At 43.8% G+C, this 16,994-nt stretch overlaps 1 protein-coding gene across 1 annotated transcript; it reads right to left on the bottom strand.

Moving 5' to 3' along the window:
• Positions 1-10,005: 10,005 nt before the first annotated feature.
• On the bottom strand, positions 10,006-16,547 carry LOC131398183 (disintegrin and metalloproteinase domain-containing protein 1a-like). The gene has a single exon (XM_058531440.1). It carries the CDS (start codon positions 15,757-15,759, stop codon positions 13,111-13,113), a length of 2,649 nt encoding a protein of 882 aa, XP_058387423.1. The 5' UTR covers positions 15,760-16,547; the 3' UTR covers positions 10,006-13,110.
• Positions 16,548-16,994: the final 447 nt, after the last annotated feature.

The following is a 16,994-nucleotide window of genomic DNA, read 5'->3' as shown; positions in this document are numbered from 1 at the left end:
GGCCCTAGTGATCGGTTGATGATGCAGGGCCTGTGTCCATCAGCAGCAGCTCTCCCTGACACATAGACCCTCAGTCACACGTATTAGCTCCAGGTCTATGCTGGCTGCATAAAGGGTGGCTACTGCCTACCTCTGAGAGTCACAGCCTTTCGTCTTTCTGATCTCTCTGTTACCCTTCAGATAGTGTCCTTTCTCTGTGACTTCCTTCCACGGCATCAGCTTCAGTCGTGCTTGGCTGAGGTCCTTTTGACGTCGTGGAGTGATGTCATCATGAAGAAGGACTGCAAACTCTAAAGTGCAAGACTGTGCCTTGAGAGAGGAAACAAAACCTCCATGCCTTCCTCAACTGTGGCACACGGAACACCCCGCCCCCACCCCTCCTGTCGTCCGTTGCTCGTCTAACTCCAGATGTTCCAGACCAGGGGGCTTGGAGGTCTTTGGTGGGCACACTCCCTTGCCCATCTCCCCTCTTCTAAAACTCTTGGTCTGTCACACGTGGACATCATAACTCAGGGTGTTCTTATCCCTCAATGAGGGACTACAGTGATATGCACATCTGTAGGCCAGTCTATTAGATAAGGCAAGTGGGGTGGCTGCCCCTTGCCCCAAGATAGACCTAAGTGGGCTGGTGACCCATGGGGCAGGGGACAATACTCCTACTTTTTACCATCATCAAAAATCAGTTTCTCAAGTTCTGTTTATAACACTGTCCACAAGTGTGTATGGGAGATGCCAACAGAGCAGCCTCCTCTCGTGTGTGATTATCATGGGCACTTTGGTTGGTATCTCCAGGCCCACACTTTCCTCAGGATGGGCCTGACATCCTAGTACCCTAACGTCATGCCTGTTGAAGACTAGGTATCCTTAAAGTCTCCCCTGTGTTAGAATACAACCCCCATGTGTTCAGTGACCACTTCTGTTTGTTCGTCCTTATACCCACAGGTCTAGAAGAATGCTTGTCCAAGAGTAGATGAACAAGAATTATTTATTGAACGAATAAATGACTCCCAGGTATGGGTGCTCTGATGGCTCATCTGTCGTATGTTATTTGTTTGTAGTTGCTTCATGCCCACTCTGAACGGCTAAAAGTGTCTTCAGCAAAACCCACAAAAATTATGCTGACTAATGGCATATTCATGATCTCAAAATGTACCTCTTCCTACATTTCGCTGGTCAGTTCACTCCCCTAATCTCCTCTTGCCTCTTATTTCACTGAGAAAAATAGAAGCCATCAAAAGAGTACTTCCACATGCGGACGCCGCCGAATGAGTTCACCTATTTCTAAATTTTCCTCCTACTATAGCAGATAAATTGTCCGTGCTCCTCCAATCGAAGGCCAGTCCTTTTACTTGTGCGTGGCGCCTCCTTCCCTTTCAAGTTCTCACGGCCTTCACTTTTCCCGTTGTCTCATCTCTCTTTTACATCTTAAACGTCTGTTTGTCCATTGGATCCGGTCTCATTATATGCTGTAATATCTCACCATTATAAAACCATCCCTCTCGGCCCCATCACTGTCCAGTCACCATCCAATTTCTCCTTTGTTTTATACTGAAACTCTTTGAAAGAGTGTATGTATATTCTGTTTTAATTTGCATCACTACTTTTTTCTTTTCTGATATTTTTTGTTTTGCGTCATAGCACAATCACAAAACTTGCATAAAACATAAATATATTTTTCAGCAAATTATTAAAAAGAGAACAGCTAATCCAGACACAAAAGGACAAATATTTCATGCTTTTGTTTATATGAGTTTCCTCGAACAGTCAAGTTCCTTGAGACGGAAAGTAGAATAGAGGTTACCAGGGACTGGGAAAAAGAGCACTGGGAAGTTATTGTTTAATGGGTACAGAGTTTCAGTTTGGGGTGATGAAAAAGTTCTGGAAATGGATGGTGGTGATGATTGCACAACAATGTGAATGTACTGAATGCCACTGAACTGTACACTTTAAAATGGTTAAGATGGTGAGTTTTCTGTTATGTATATTTTACTGAGAGAGAGAGGAAGAGGGAGAGGGAGAGAGAAACAGCTGTGTGAGTACAACCCTGATCAAGTAATCAACAGTTGTAGCTCCATCGAAGTCACCCATCATGTGCCACTGCCAATCAGAAGTCCTCCTGCTTCAGAGATCATCATGATCCTGTCTTTTCTGCTAACTACTGGCTCACTTTTCTTTATCGTTTTGTTTCCTAAATGTGCATCCCAGAATTACTTAATTTTATATTACTTGTCTTTTAATAACACCTTTATTGAGATATAATTCACATACCATAATATTCATCCTTTAAAGTGTACAAATCAGTGGTTTGTAGTATGTTCAGAAAATTATGCAACCATCACCACAATCAATTTTAGAACATTTTCCTCACCCCAATACAAAACTCCCGTATCCATTGGCAGTCGCTCCCCATTCTCCCCTCCCCCCAAGCCCCTGGCCGCCACTACTCTACTTTCTATCTCAATGGTTTTGTCTGTTCTGCACATTTCGTAGCAATGTAATCCTACATGTCTTGATCTTGTCTGACTGACTTATTTCATCCAGCATAAATGTTTTCAAGGGTTAGCCATGTTGTAGCATGTATCAGTACTTCATTTCCTTTTGGCTAAATAATATTCTTTTTGTAGGGGTATACCATATTTTAATTTTTGGTTCATCAGTTGATGAACATTTTGGCTGTTTCTACTTTTGAGCTGTTATGAAAAATACTGCTGTGGACAGTCGAGTACAAGTTTTTGCATGGACGTATGTTTTCATTTCTCTTGGGTAGATACTTAGGAGTGGAATTGCTTGGTCATATGATAACTCTATGTTTAGTCTTTTGAGGAACTGCCCAACTGTTTTGCAAAGCAGCTACACAATTTTACATTCCTGCCAGCAATGAATGAGGATTCCAATTTCTCCACATCATCACTGACATTTGTTATTGACTGTATTTTTCATTATAGCCGTCCTAGTGGATGCTAAGTGGTATCTCATTGTAGTTTTGATTTGCACTTCCCTAATAACTAATCTTTCATATTCTTATTGGTCATTTATATCTTCTTTGGAGAAATATCTATTCCCATCCTTTGCCCTCTTAAAATTGGGTGTCTTTTTCTTGTTGAGTTGTAAGAGTTCTTAATATTTTCTGGGTACTGGTCCCTATCAGATACATGATTTGCAAATATTTTCTCCCATTCTGTGGGCAGTCTTTTCACCTTCTTGGTGGTGTCTCTTAGAGTGGAGAAGTATTTCATTATTTTTCTTCTGGTTTTTTTTATTGTATTGAAACACACATGACATAAAATTTACCATCTTAACCATTTTTAAGTGTACAATTCAGGGGTATTAAATACATTCATAATGTTGTGCTACCATGACCACTATCCATCTCCAGGACTCTTTTCATCTTGTGAAACTGCAACTCTGTACTCGTTGAGCTGTAACTCCCCATTGCCTCCTTCCCCCCAGCCTCTAGCAACCACCATTCTACTTTCTGTCTCTATGCTTTTGACTACCCTGAATACCTCGTATAAGTGGGACCGTACAGTATTTGTCCTTTTGTGCCTGGCTTATTTGACGTGGCATAAAGTCCTCAAGATTCATCCATGTTGTAGCATATTGCAGAAGTTCCTCCATTTTTAAGGCTGAGTAATATTCCACTGCGTGTATATAACCACATTTTGTTTATCCACTCGTCCGTCGATGGACACTTAGGTTGCTTCCATGTTTTAGCTGTTGTGAATAGTGCTGCTGTGAACATGGATGTACAAATATCGCTTCAAGACCCTGCTTTCAATTCTTTGGGGTATATACCTGGAAGTGAAATTGCTGGATCATATGGTAATTCTATTTTTAATTTTTTGCGGAACTGCCATACAGTTCCACGTATTCCACGGCGGCTGTACCATTTTACTTTCCCACCAACAGTGCACAAGGGTTCTAGTTTTCTCCACATCCTCTCCAACACTTATTTTCTGTTTTCTTGATAGTAGCCATGCAGTGGGTGTGAGGTGGTATCTCATTGTAGATTTGATTTGCATTTCCCTAATGATTAGTGGTGTTGAGCATCTTCTCATGTGTTTATAGGCCATTTGTGTATCTTCTTTGGAGAGATGTCTGTGCGAGTCCTTTGCCCATTTTTTGAATCAGCTTGCTTGTTTTTTGTTGCTGAGTTTTAGGAGTTCTCTGTGTATTCTGGATATTAATCCCTTATAAGGTATATCATTTGCAAATATTTTCTCCCATTCTGCAGGTTGCCTTCTTACTCTGTTAATAGTGGTTTTTGATGCACAACATTTTTAAATTTTCATGAAGTCCATCCTGTCTGTTTTTTTCTTTTGTTGCCTGTGCCTTCGGTGTCGTATCTGAGAAATATTTTCCAAATCCAGTGCCGTGAAACTTCTGCCTTCTGTTTTCTTCTAAGAGTTTTTGTAGCAAGACAAGTCCTGTGAATGGGGATTTTCCAGGGAACTGGTGGACCTGTAAATTAGTAACAGTTCTATGGGGTTAGGGCTTCTGAGGGAGCTCCAAACTGTTCTGCCCGTTCCGCTGGATGCGAGGCTGCCTGTTTTCACAACTACCTGTAGTCGAGATGATGTGGTTATTTAAGGCTAGTGGGGACCTGAGGAGAGGGATATGGGAATAGGGCAATTAAAACTTCACATAGCTCCCTGCTCTTACCAAAATTCCGCCGTTTTATTGTTTTTGTTTTTGTTCTTGAATAAACAAACTTCAGATGGCTATGGTTACTGAACCAGAGTGGGTTCGCTTCCTGGTGAGTTAAAAATCAGACTCTCCAGCGGAAATCGTTGTCACACAAAGTAGAATGTATTTGCAGCAAATAGGAGACCATGCCGAATCGTTTCCAAAGTCATGGCTCTCCCTGAAAAGAGGGAAGCAGGTGTCTTTTACTTCAGGTGGGGAATGAATATTTAAAAGGAAAGTTTTGTCAGGGCCGGCCTGGTGGCGTAGTGGTTAAGTTTGCACGCTCCGCTTCAGCGGCCCAGCGTTCGCAGGTTCGGATCCCGGGCACGGACCTACACACCGCTCATCAAGCCATGCTGGGGTGGAGTCCCACAAACAAAATAGAGGAAGATTGGCATAGATGTTAGCTCAGGGCCAATCTTCCTCACCAAAAAAGAAAAAAGAGAAGTTTTGACATCACACGTAGAGGCGGGTATTAGCTGGCGCAGGCGCAGTCTGAAAACATGCTCTCACATACCTCGCATGTTATGCTAATAAGGCCTAGGCTCCTCCTAGGGCACAGATTTTAGTATCAAAATGAGGCAGAGGGCGTTTTCTGGCCATCTCCAGGTCACCTGTGCAGGTGCTGCCATTGCAGTGGGGCTCCCTCTGGTTCAGGCTGGTTGACGCTGGTGTATCTTCCCAACATAGCTCTCTCTGATAAACAACCTTGAGGGAGTGTTAAGCACCTTTAAAACTTCCTTCGAGCTGCTTAGGAAATGCACCAGTGACACTGACCGGTTAATTTCCGTACTTCTACAAAAGTAGATTTTGACTATTTTTGCCAGTGCTATAATCACTTCTGTGGAGGAGAGGATTTCCGGGGGATCTTATTTTAACATTTTGGAAGTGCTTCCCGTTTTACCTCTTAACTTCACCTGAATCCATATGAATGCAGTGTTTATATATGGCCTCCTTTGTTCCACATCGCAGTTAAGTGTACTTACCGTTTTCGTGTGCTGCTGTAGTTCATTCCTGTCCATTGCGCTACACTTGTATTTCTCTGTGTGGATCTGTCATCACAATTTAACATCCGTTGTATAATCTGTGAATACAGGGTGCTTTTCTTTTGGAATACTATGAAGGGTGCTTCTATGACCGTTATTGTCTGGTAACGTGATGCACATAAGCAGAAATTTCTCGGGTATTTGCCTAAGAGTGATATAGCTAAGTTATAGGGTACTTGAGACTTCAATTTATCTAGAAAACAAAAGTACTGTTTCCAAGTGTCATGCTAGTTTACATTTCTAAAAAGTTTATGTGAGTTTCCACTCTTCCACAGGAATACGTGGAATTTTCAGTCTTATATGGCCAATCTTGTGGGTGTGTAGTGGTATCTCCTTGTGGCTATACAATCCGCATTTCTCTGAATGCTAGTGAGGTTGAACACCTTCACAAATGGTTTTTGACCCATCCTTTATATTTTGACTCCCTTGAGTAAGCTTTCATCCCCACCCATCCATCCAAACTGCTCTACTCCAGGATACCAGTGATGACTCAACGTTGTCAAAACAAATGATCAACACTCAGTCCTCACCGCTGGACCTATCGGCAACATTTAAAAGATAATCAGCATGTTCTGACTTACCTTTTAAAAGAGTCACTCTGCCTGCTGGGTGGAAAATAGGCTATTGGGGGAAAGCCAGGGTGGGGGCAGGGAGACCAATTAAAGACTTCTGCAGTTGTCTAGGAGGGAGTTGATGGTGACTTGGAGTGTATTGGAGAGTTGGGGGTGGTGATAAGAGGTCACATTCTGGATGTGTGTTGAAGGTAGAGCCAAGAGAATTCGCGGATGGACTGGATTTGGAGTGTAAAACTCTTCTAGAAACACTTTCTTCTCTTGGTTTTCAAGATGACACTCTTGCTTGATGGTACCCCTACCACACTGGCCACTCTTTCTGCCACTTCTTTCCTGAATCCTCCTCATCTTACCAACATCTACACATGGAATGCCCTGGGGCTAAGTCCTCACCCAGTCCTGGATCTCTTCCCTTCTCTAGGTATGCTCGCTCCCTAGGCAGTGTCACCCGGTCCCATTGCTTGGAACGTCGTCTGTACACTGACAGCTCTCAAATGTACATCTCTGCTGATTTCTCTCCTGAATTCCAGACTCAATCATCTTGCCGCCTAGCTGACATGCCCACTTGGGTGTTTAATAGGCACCTCTAACTAAACGTGTCTGATGCCTGCTCTTCCCACACTCATCCCCATCTCAGTAAATGGCAACTCTGTTCTTGTAGTTGCTCAGGGCAAAGCCACTGGAGTCATCCTTCTTTGCTGCCTGTCTCTCACACTCTACATCTGCTCCATCAGCAACTCCTTTTGGCTCTGCTCAGAATATACCCAGACTCCAGCCTCTTCTCACCACCGCCAATTCAACCACTCTCCTAAAAGCTTCCAACATTGCCCGCTTGGCAAATCACAAGAGCCTCTAAGAGTTCTCTGCTTCTGCAGTTGCCCAATGCCCTGCCCCTGCCTGTTCCTTATTTACATAGCAGATGGAGTAATCCCTCAATACTTCTCAGCTCCGGTCACTCCTTTGCTAAAACCCTTCCGTGCTTCCCATCGCCACTGAAATAAAAACATCATTCCTTACCAAGTCTCCATGTGGCCTGTCTCCACCCGCAGCCCTCAACCACTAGTCTCCGTGATGCTCCCTCCGTCCGGACGTGCTGACCTCCTTGCTGTTCTTGGAACATGGCCAGCGTGCTCCCATCTCAGGATCTTTTCACTTAGAGTTCCCTCTCCCTGGTTTGCTCTTCCGCTGATACCGGCAGAGCTTCTTCCCTCTTCTACATGTCTCTCCTCAAATGTCACCTTATCAGACAGCACTTCTCTGACCACTGGCTTAAAATTGCACTCCACACTCACATCACTCTTCTTCCTCTTGCGTTGCTTCGTTTTGTTCCATTGTAGATGTTACAACCTGGCATATCATATAGTTATCTGTTTATTTGTGTCAGGTTCGTAATTTTTTAAGTTGTCATGGGATCCGAGACTTTGTCTTATTTACCCTCATTTCCGTAGTACTAGAACAGGTCTTAGGTAAAGACTCGGCCACTCTGTGAGAGGCAGCCTTTGTGTGACCATCTTACTGAGGAGGAAACCCAGGACCGAGGAAGTGAGGTTCCATGTCTGAGACCAATCAGCCAGAAAGTAACACCTGAGACTTAGGGACACAGACTATGAAAGCCCCCGCAATCAGAGAAAAGGTGACTTTCTTCTTTTAAAAAAGGTACTTTTTTGCTCTCAGAAAATTCTTCCCAGTAGGATTTGTTAGGCTAGAAGAATGCAGGACTCAAAGCTTACGCAGCACTCATGCTCTTAGCATCCAAGGAGAGGAAAAGAGCTCTCTCAGTGCTTATGGGATACGTTCTGAGAAACCTGTTGTTAGGCAATTTCCTTGTTGTGCACACATCACAGAGTGTACTCCCACATCCTAGATGGTACAGCCGACTACAAACCGAGGCTGTATGGGACTCATCTTACGGGACCACCATCGTATATGCAGTCCGTTGTTGACCAAAATGTCGTTTTGTGGCACATGGCTGTATTTTCATTGGATATAAAAACAGCTAACATGACAATAAAGATGATTAAAAATTGTATCTGTCCTGGAAAAATCATGAATAAAAGTAACAGGTTCCTTTTTTCGGTGCATCATTATATTAAACGTAAGTACTTCAATGTAGACTCAATAGTTGGGGGATTTGATGTACTGATACCATTTTGTTGCAACAGTTTTAGTTTTCCTATGAGGAGATTCCTGTCCGTGAACTTTCCTTAAATCATGACACATCAGTTACCTCAAAGTTGGAGTCCAGTCTCATTTTGAAAAAGCAAAGAATTAATTGGTAGCCTTTGCTTTATTTGGCATATTTATTTGCATTTCTTTATTTTTGTAATGACCTAATTTATCCATGGAACTATAAAGGATGGCTTTGGGTGGATAAGGGGTCAGTGGAGAGCATGAGGGAGAGCGTTTTCTCCTGTTCCCTGGCAATGACACTATGCCTTTTATATTTCTATTTTTCGTGTGAAATTGTCTGCACTAACACCCAGCTCGTGATTATTAGGTGACTGAAAATGCATTACTAGGAGAAATGTTGTGGTTTCAGAGTTTATTCCTTTTGTCTCTTACAAGGTTTTCTTTCCATTTCTTCACGAATGCATGGGTACCTCCAGAATTTGAGATTCTGAGAACATGTTCCATGAGTAAACACATTGCTCACTCTCAAAGTACCAACTGGAAATTTCACTCTACGACAAGGACGCATAAAGGCCCCCTGTCCTATAGGAAACGACCACTTGATGGTCTGTTTCAGACAGACTCCCCTATAGGTTCTTTCCATGAGTATCCTCAAAGAGAACCCATGTTTCATTCAAAAAAGTAGAGAAAGGTATGCTGGAGCAGTTTCAAGGGCGTCGCTGGAGCTGTGAGAGTTGAACTAAATAGGGGTAGGGAAGAGTAAGGTCCTTCAGTGGGAACAAGACTATGATCAAAGGCCCAGAGTGGGAGGTGGCCGTGGTATGTAACAAGGACAGAGGCTCTTCCTGTTAGACGAGCTGATGGGAAGAAATGCTTGTTTTCAAAAGTCATAGGAGATAACGGTAGGAAACGGACAGGGGGACCCAATTGTTGCAGTCCTTTAATGCCACACCAAGTTTACATTTTCTACTCTAGATAAAGGAGGAGCAATGGAAGTTCCCGAACTTGACTGTGGTGACAGAATCAGCGTCTGGGGAATCTTAGGAAGGACATTGGAGAGCCCAGTTAGATAGATTACAGCAATGAAACAGGCGTGAGGTTGCAAACACTTGGTCAGTCATGATTCCACCTCTGATGTTGTCTTTTCAAGTATTTAAAAAAATATTTTCTGACTGTGAGAAGAGTCACCATGTCTTTGTCATTCACAAATTGCTCCAACACCTTCGTTATCCTCACATATTTCGTTCCGGCATAACCTCCTTATGTAAGACTTCCATAATTTTATTAAATAACAAAAGTGGTATTGGATCTTTTTTTCCTCTTCTTCCCTAGTTCAATAATTTTTAAAGCTTAATTTCCAGAAGCAGGGGAATATTAATTTTAAAGAGTCAGCATTTTGCAAACATTCTTGGAGGAAGTCTGCTCTTGGTTTTGAGAAGACATTTCAGTGAGCATATTTGCCCAAAGGAAACATCAACACTCTACTCTGAAATTAAGATTCTAAACACAAGAAATTTCTTTAAATTTTTAATAATTTTCAAAAAGTTTTGCAAACTAATATAAAACATCATTTAGTGCAGAATTGCATCCCTGTGAGGTTGATAATGTCACCTGTGTTTAACGTAAATCTCTTCTTTTTCCTTCAACCAAGCTGCAGAGGAGAGAGTGGAGTTTGACTCCAAGTTATGAGGACATTCCCAAAAGCACTCCTATATGGACCAGAAAAGATGGCAGGCTGGGGACATCCAAAGAAAGAGAAGACCCATTCAAGTCTCCCAGGGAGGGGCATGACCTCTGGACTCCAGGAACATTAATAGTGGCAGCATCCAAATATGTTCTTGTCCACATTGTAATGTTCCTTTGTTTCCCCCAAGTCTGGATAAAAATCTAGAGCCTGGACTTGGCTGTGCTTTGGGGAACTAAGGGACGGGCCTCGGTGTCCGCTGGCCGTAGGGAGCACAGAGAGGACAATAGCCACCCAGGGAAGGCAGGTAAAGGATGACAAGGAGTCACTATCAGGGTCTCCCGGGGCAGCAGCTGCCTGGGTCGTGAATGACCACCAACACAGATTATTGGAAAGTGTAAGCAAGCTCTCCTCAGAATCGCCCACACATAATGGGGAGAGGAATCAGGCGAACGAATGCACACCGTAGAAGTGGTAACACAAGGTGCAGAACACTGAACTGTGACCCTGGGATTTCAGACCCGAGTTGCCCTACCTTCTCTCTCCTGCCCACATTAAAATTGGTCACTTCCCTGCTGCAGTGTGTCCTAAAGAGCTTCAACCGTCCGTCCCTGGAGTTTGGAGTTTCCACACGTTTTAAGATTCACCTGACAATTTGTCAATATGTCCAATTTCCCATCACTTTTTCAGAGGAAGTTCGTTCAAATACCTGTGTTAACCTTTGTTTCTTGGCTTCAACGTGGTCTTGCAAACCTGAGGGTCACTCATAAGGACAGCAGCTAAAAATTAAAAATAGTCTATACGGCTCCCACATTTGCTAAATTTTTATAAATTTTGTTGTCAAATATTGTGAAATCCTATTTAGGATTTATTGATTGATTCCCAACTATCTACCTGACTTTTTGTCTTTAAAGAATGTCATTAAATTAGCTAAGCATATGTACCTGAAACTCAAATCCGGTTTCCCTTACATTTGGTAAGTTTTTAAGAATATGTGATGCTAATTAGCTTTTATTATAGTCACCATCAGCATATGCAGTTAGGAAGGTTACCCCTTCTGTTCTCCACTGAAGTGCTTCTCAGCAGAAATCCTCCACACCTTTTTCAAAAGTCTCTAGTGACAAGTTTACATTTGGAGGCCTTCAGTCACCCACTTTCACCCTCGTGCTCAAAGCTCTCAGGTGACTGCCAACTAATGGTGTGTTTTCACCATAAATCTTGATCTTCTGGCATAGAACATTCTGAGATTTGGTTCCCAGCAAATGTCATGACCTGGAAATTTACATAGCTGAAGGCTTGATTTTGGATTGTGCTCTGAAGTTTAGTTTTGTTCCACCCCAAGTAATTAACACAAGCTTCTTGAAAACAGAAGCTAGGTCTTACTTAGCCTTCTTTTGTTTGTTCTCTTTTACTCACATAGGGTGGGCAGTTAGAAGAGGGACTCAGCGAATGTATTGTCAGGGACTGATGCTCAGGAACTTCCCTGAGACTCAGAACTCTCAACTTGTAACACCACTGCCCATGGGCAAGGTTTTGGTTGTGCCTTGCCCAGGAACTAGCAAGTAGCATGCGCAGAAGGAACCCTCCTGTTTTTAAGGTTGGCTCTGGTTAACTCGTTCACTTGGTCAACATTTACTGTGTACCGACAATGAGCTGGGCCCCCAGAGCTGAATAAGACACAAACCTGCTGCTCCATGAGGTCAGGATGTAATAGGGGAAGAGACACTTTCATCGATCATGACTACACAGTGTGGCAGGTTCATGATAGAGGTCAGCATCTGTTTGTAAGGCTTTTGTTTCATTAGTCACTGAGGAAGAAGCCATGTTCTGGGCAGTTAAGGACATATCGATTGTCTTCCCGATCACTGTTTTTTAACTGAAGGCAAAGGCTCATGAGGCAGTGGAGCATGTAGATTCAGTCATACCTGGGGCGGGACGCAGGTTCCACCCCTTACCAGCTCTAGAGCAAAACTCTCTGGTCTCTGTTTCCTCATGTACGAGATGCAGGTCTCATATGGCAGATGGGAGGATTACATTAATTAAGACAATGAATGTAAAGTGTTCAGCACAGTGTCTTGCACAGAATGGGCAAAGTCATTATTATGTGTGCTTTGTGCTCTCTTCACAAATAACTACCACATCCAAAGTATTGTTACCTCCCATTGGGGAGGTTCCTATGAATTGTTAGTAGACAAAATATCAACTTCAATATAGAAAGTAAGGAAAAAAATGAAAGGAAATAACAAAATCCTCCAACATGAACTCAGCAATATGTAAGGGTCCTCTTAGCTCAGTTGCCCATCCCTGCCGCATGCACCCAGACCCCTGTGATCAGACCACCCTGGATCAGATATAGCCCCATCCAGAGAACCCTGAAATAAAGAAGCCCCAAGGACTAGGTTGCATGGAGTCTGAAGTGATGCTTCATCTGAAAATAGCCTTTTATTTATTTTGAATTACCTCTATTTCATGAATAGAAACTGTGAGGGCAAATTAGATACTCAGTAGATACTGTCCCTAAAATAATGCATTATTGTGACTGGGATGAATAATCCAGTGATAGTAATATAGGTACAGATAATATATTTTATCAAACAAAATAGATGGAAGATCGTATGTCCTGAAAAATAATTTCAGCTCAGAAATGGGCCCAAATGAATCAAGACATTGATAGCAATAATGCATGAGAAGAGCTTAAATAAATTTCATGAAATGGGAAAAAGCAAAAATATAGGATACTTCATGTGTGATTTCATATATGAATATATAACCAAATTGCTAAAATGAATATTGTAAGCAGGGAGTTCTCTCCTCCCACATTAGTATGTTTCCATCGACTATATAGTCCAATCTGAGCCACTGGAGCTATCAGTTCCCACTTCACCTTTGCCTCTCTGAGCCTCTTATTCCCACTCGGTGCTTGAGGTATTTGATGTATTTGGCTTCTTCCGCCACTACTCTTCTGCCTGTGGTTATTTCTGTCCTTCACCTCTTATGGTGCAGGCTGTTCTGGGGCCGGTGGTGGGGCCTGTGGGGGTGGGGCCTGTGGGGGTGGGGCCTGCTCCTGGGGTGGGGCCTGCTCCTGGGGTGGGGCCTCCGGGGGTGGGGCCTGCTCCGGGGGTGGGGCCACCGGGGATAGGGCCTGCTCCTGGGGTGGGGCCTGCTCCTGGGCTGGAGCCTCCGGTGGTGGGGCCTGCTCCGGTGGTGGGGCCTCCTCTGGAGGGGCTTCCTGTGGTGCCTCCTTTGGGACATCCTCTGGTTCAATCTCCTGTAAGGACTCCACAGTCTCCTCTGAGCTCAATACTGTGGAGCCCCCTGGGGTCTCTACTGACTCAATTCCAGCATTGAGGCTAATGATAAGTAATAAAAGTAACAATAATACTATAAGAAATATAGGGAGTATGAAAATTATCATGCCAAGACGTTTAACTTCATTCCCACGCTTAATTGGAGTGCGACTTTCACCTGCACTTAGATTTTCAAACATTGTTTTGCCAGGAGGACCACTGTCCACACTACCCCCATTTCCAGGATCTCTGCAGTCAGGAGGGGCATAGCCAGCCTCACAATGGCAGTGCTTTAAATTGTTGCAAACTCCTTTCCCATTACACATGTCCGCTGGTTCACAGTCATAGTTGAGCACAGCGTGATCAGTGCAGGAGTAATTCATGCACACTTTGTGTGGGGCACAAAGAGTGCCAGTGTGCACATCTCCATCATCAGGGATATCAGCAGTGTTATATGCATCCATGCTCCAACAGAAGTCATTTTCGTGAGCGACCTGGATCAGTGAATGTTCGGGTTTGACTCGTGGTACCCGTCTAATATTTGTACATATAAGTTTCCCACAAAATAAATTATCATCTACACACTTAACATATCTTGACCTAGCCAAGGTAGGACGGCCACAGTTTCCAAATCGGTCCCCTTTGCTGTTCATTGAAATGTAACAGTCTTCTGGCGCAGACCTTGCAGGGTGCCCATATATACCAATGCATTGATTATCAGGGTTCTTACACCGACCCCCAACACAATAGTGAATTAAATCACATGACGTACCATCTTGCTTATAGCTGTCTGTGGGGCATTCTCCAGAGGAACCATTGCAATACTCAGGGAGGTCACACTCTCCCAAAGGAGGACGGCACATGAATCCTGTATTTCTCCATTGGCAAGCGAAACAGCAGAGTCCATCACTACACTGTGCATGCTCCCTCAGGTTACATGTTTGGTCACAGCACGGGTGACTGGCACAGAAAGAACCACAGTCACACTGCTCATCGCCTTCCACCACACCATTACCACACTCAGCATCCCTACGCATGCGGCCTTTGTGCTGAGGCTTGTTGAATAGGCAGGCGCCTTTGAGTTCAAGGAGGAACTGGTAGAAGTCATCAGAGCTGCAGTTGCTGAAGCCACTTTCTTTAGTGATATTTTCATGCATGAGGCAAAAGCGTGTATCTTTACAAATGCAGGCCGAGTGGTCGTGCTGAATACCCAAGTTGTGCCCCAGCTCATGGACCATGAGCGCTGCAAACAGGAGGACATCTTCATGATGGAAGGATTCAACAGCTGCTGCAAAGCCGCTTGAACAGGCACCGTTGAGAAATGCCTGTCCCATATCCTCTTCAGGACGATGTCCAACAATCATGTGGGCGACATCATGCTTCGCACGTTGGAAGAGCTTCTCTTGTCTCCAGCTATTGAAATTCTTGAGTGTAACTTGCAAGTCCACTGGGACCTCTATGAGGTCCCCCTCGGTCCAAATCTCCATTCCAGCCAGCACCACCTCGGTGTTTATTCCCCTAGTGAAGCTGTTGGCCAGAGCAATGATGTCCATCACTCTCTGGACTGTCTCATTGATGTTACTGCCCCACATTTGGAACCGCTGGTTGTTGACCACGACAAACATCTCCACATACTTGGTGTGTGACCACAAGTAGGACAGCGCCTGTGGACCGTGAGGCTTCCTGCTCCCTTGTTGCTGGCTGGTGGACGCCACTTGGCTGTCTTCGGAAGTGACACTACAGGAGATTCCAGCTTCGTGTGCCATGGTGTACAACACGTGTTCAAACCGTTTTGAAGAGTCCATGGGCTCAATGCCATAGGATTTTCCCCCCTTAATCAGGATGCCCCTGAGGCCTGAGCAGGTGTTGACAGAAACAAAAGAACCTGGGATGCCTTCTATGTAGCCTTCGTAGTGACAGTCACGTGAGATGAAGGGCATTTCTTGTCCCAGGCTGCCATTGTGGTAGCTGAAGACTGGAAAGTTATCCACAAAATAGTCTCTCTTCACCTTCAGGTGAATCAGCTGCTTCTGGCCCTGCATAAATAGCATATAAGATGCCTTTTCCACTGGGTCTTCCCTTCCCTTGACTGTCAGCTGCTTGGGAATAATTATTTCATAGAAAGTGTAATATACAGATCCCAGATCACAGTGCATGCTTGGCAGAAAAATCACTAACAGCAACATAATCCCTAACCTGACACATGAAGAGCCTGGTGCTGACCCCAGTCTCAAGTTCATCTTCTGCTGAGCCCAAGTCTGAAACTTTATCTTACCCTCTTTCAAGGCCACTTGGTTTTTCCATCGAGAAGGCAGTACAGAGGCAGAACCTCTCACAGAGGCTGCCACTGACATGTCCCCAGTGACTCAGTTGATGATGCAGGTCCTGTGTCCATCAGGAGCAGCTCTCCCTGGCATGCTGAGCCTCAGAGACTCAGGTATTAACCCCAGATCTATGCTGACTCCCTTATAAGTAGCTGCTGCCCGGCTCTAAGTCTTACAGACTTCGGGTCTATGTTTTTATTCTTGCTTCTCTCTCTCTTGATCTTCAGTAGTTTCCTTACTGTATGACTTCCTCCCAACAGCAACAGCTTTAAGGTTCCTTGGCTAATTTCCCTTCACTCTCACAGGGAGATATACCAAGTACAAGGTTTGTAATGATTTAGCCAGTACCGAAACTCAGGCAAATTATCCTTATCCTCAGCCCAGGCCACGCTACTCCTGATATCCGTTAATCTGCTGATTCTTTGAAACCCAACATTCTGGCAGGAGGTGGGGGGAGGGGACAGGGATTCTTTGGGGATCTCTGAGCAGGACAAAGTTCTCTGTTGCCCACTGCCTCTTTTCTTCATTTCTGTAGTATTCAGGGTACAGTTTCTCAGTCCAACCCTCTTTTGTCAGTGTCTGTTTTTTTCCTTTAATTCAAGAAAAATTGTATGTGGATGCACAGATTCTCCCTCATTAGCCTTTGTTCATAACAGATGAGTTCAGACATTTTATATCTTCATATAAACATAATTTTTGTCTACAAAGAAGTTTTCCTCAAAAAATCAAAGATAGAACTACCATATGATCCAGCTATTCCACTGCTGGGTATTTATCCAAAGAACTTGAAAACACCAATGCATAAAGAAACATGCACCCCTGTGTTCATTGCAGCATTATTCACAATAGCCAAGACTTGGAAGCAACCTAAGTGCCCATCAAGGGACGAATGGATAAAGAAGATGTGGTATATAGACACAATGGAATACTACTCAGCCATAAGAAACGATGAAATCCAGCCATTTGTGACAACATGGATGGACATTGAGGGTATAATGCAAAGTGAAATAAGTCAGAGGGAGAAGGTCAAATACCGTATGATTTCCTTCATTAAGTAGTAGATAATAACAACAATAAACAAACACATAGAGACAGAGATTGGATTGGTGGTTACCAGAGGGGAAGGGGGGAGGGAGGAGGGCAAAAGGGATAATTCGGCACATGTGTGTGGTGATGGGTTGTAATTAGTATTTGGGTGGTGAACATGATGTAATCTATGCAGAAACAGAAGTATAATGATGTACGCCTGAAATTTATACATTATA

The sequence above is a fragment of the Diceros bicornis genome, chromosome 35 (genome assembly GCF_020826845.1).
Source record: "Diceros bicornis minor isolate mBicDic1 chromosome 35, mDicBic1.mat.cur, whole genome shotgun sequence".
NCBI lineage: Eukaryota > Metazoa > Chordata > Mammalia > Perissodactyla > Rhinocerotidae > Diceros > Diceros bicornis.
Note: the sequence above shows the minus strand (reverse complement) of the source record. Positions and strands in the feature narration are given on the sequence as shown.

Bases quoted from the DNA above. Each gene is read 5' to 3' on its own strand.
- LOC131398183 (XM_058531440.1), bottom strand. From the start codon at position 15,759: ATGTCAGTGGCAGCCTCTGTGAGAGGTTCTGCCTCTGTACTGCCTTCT.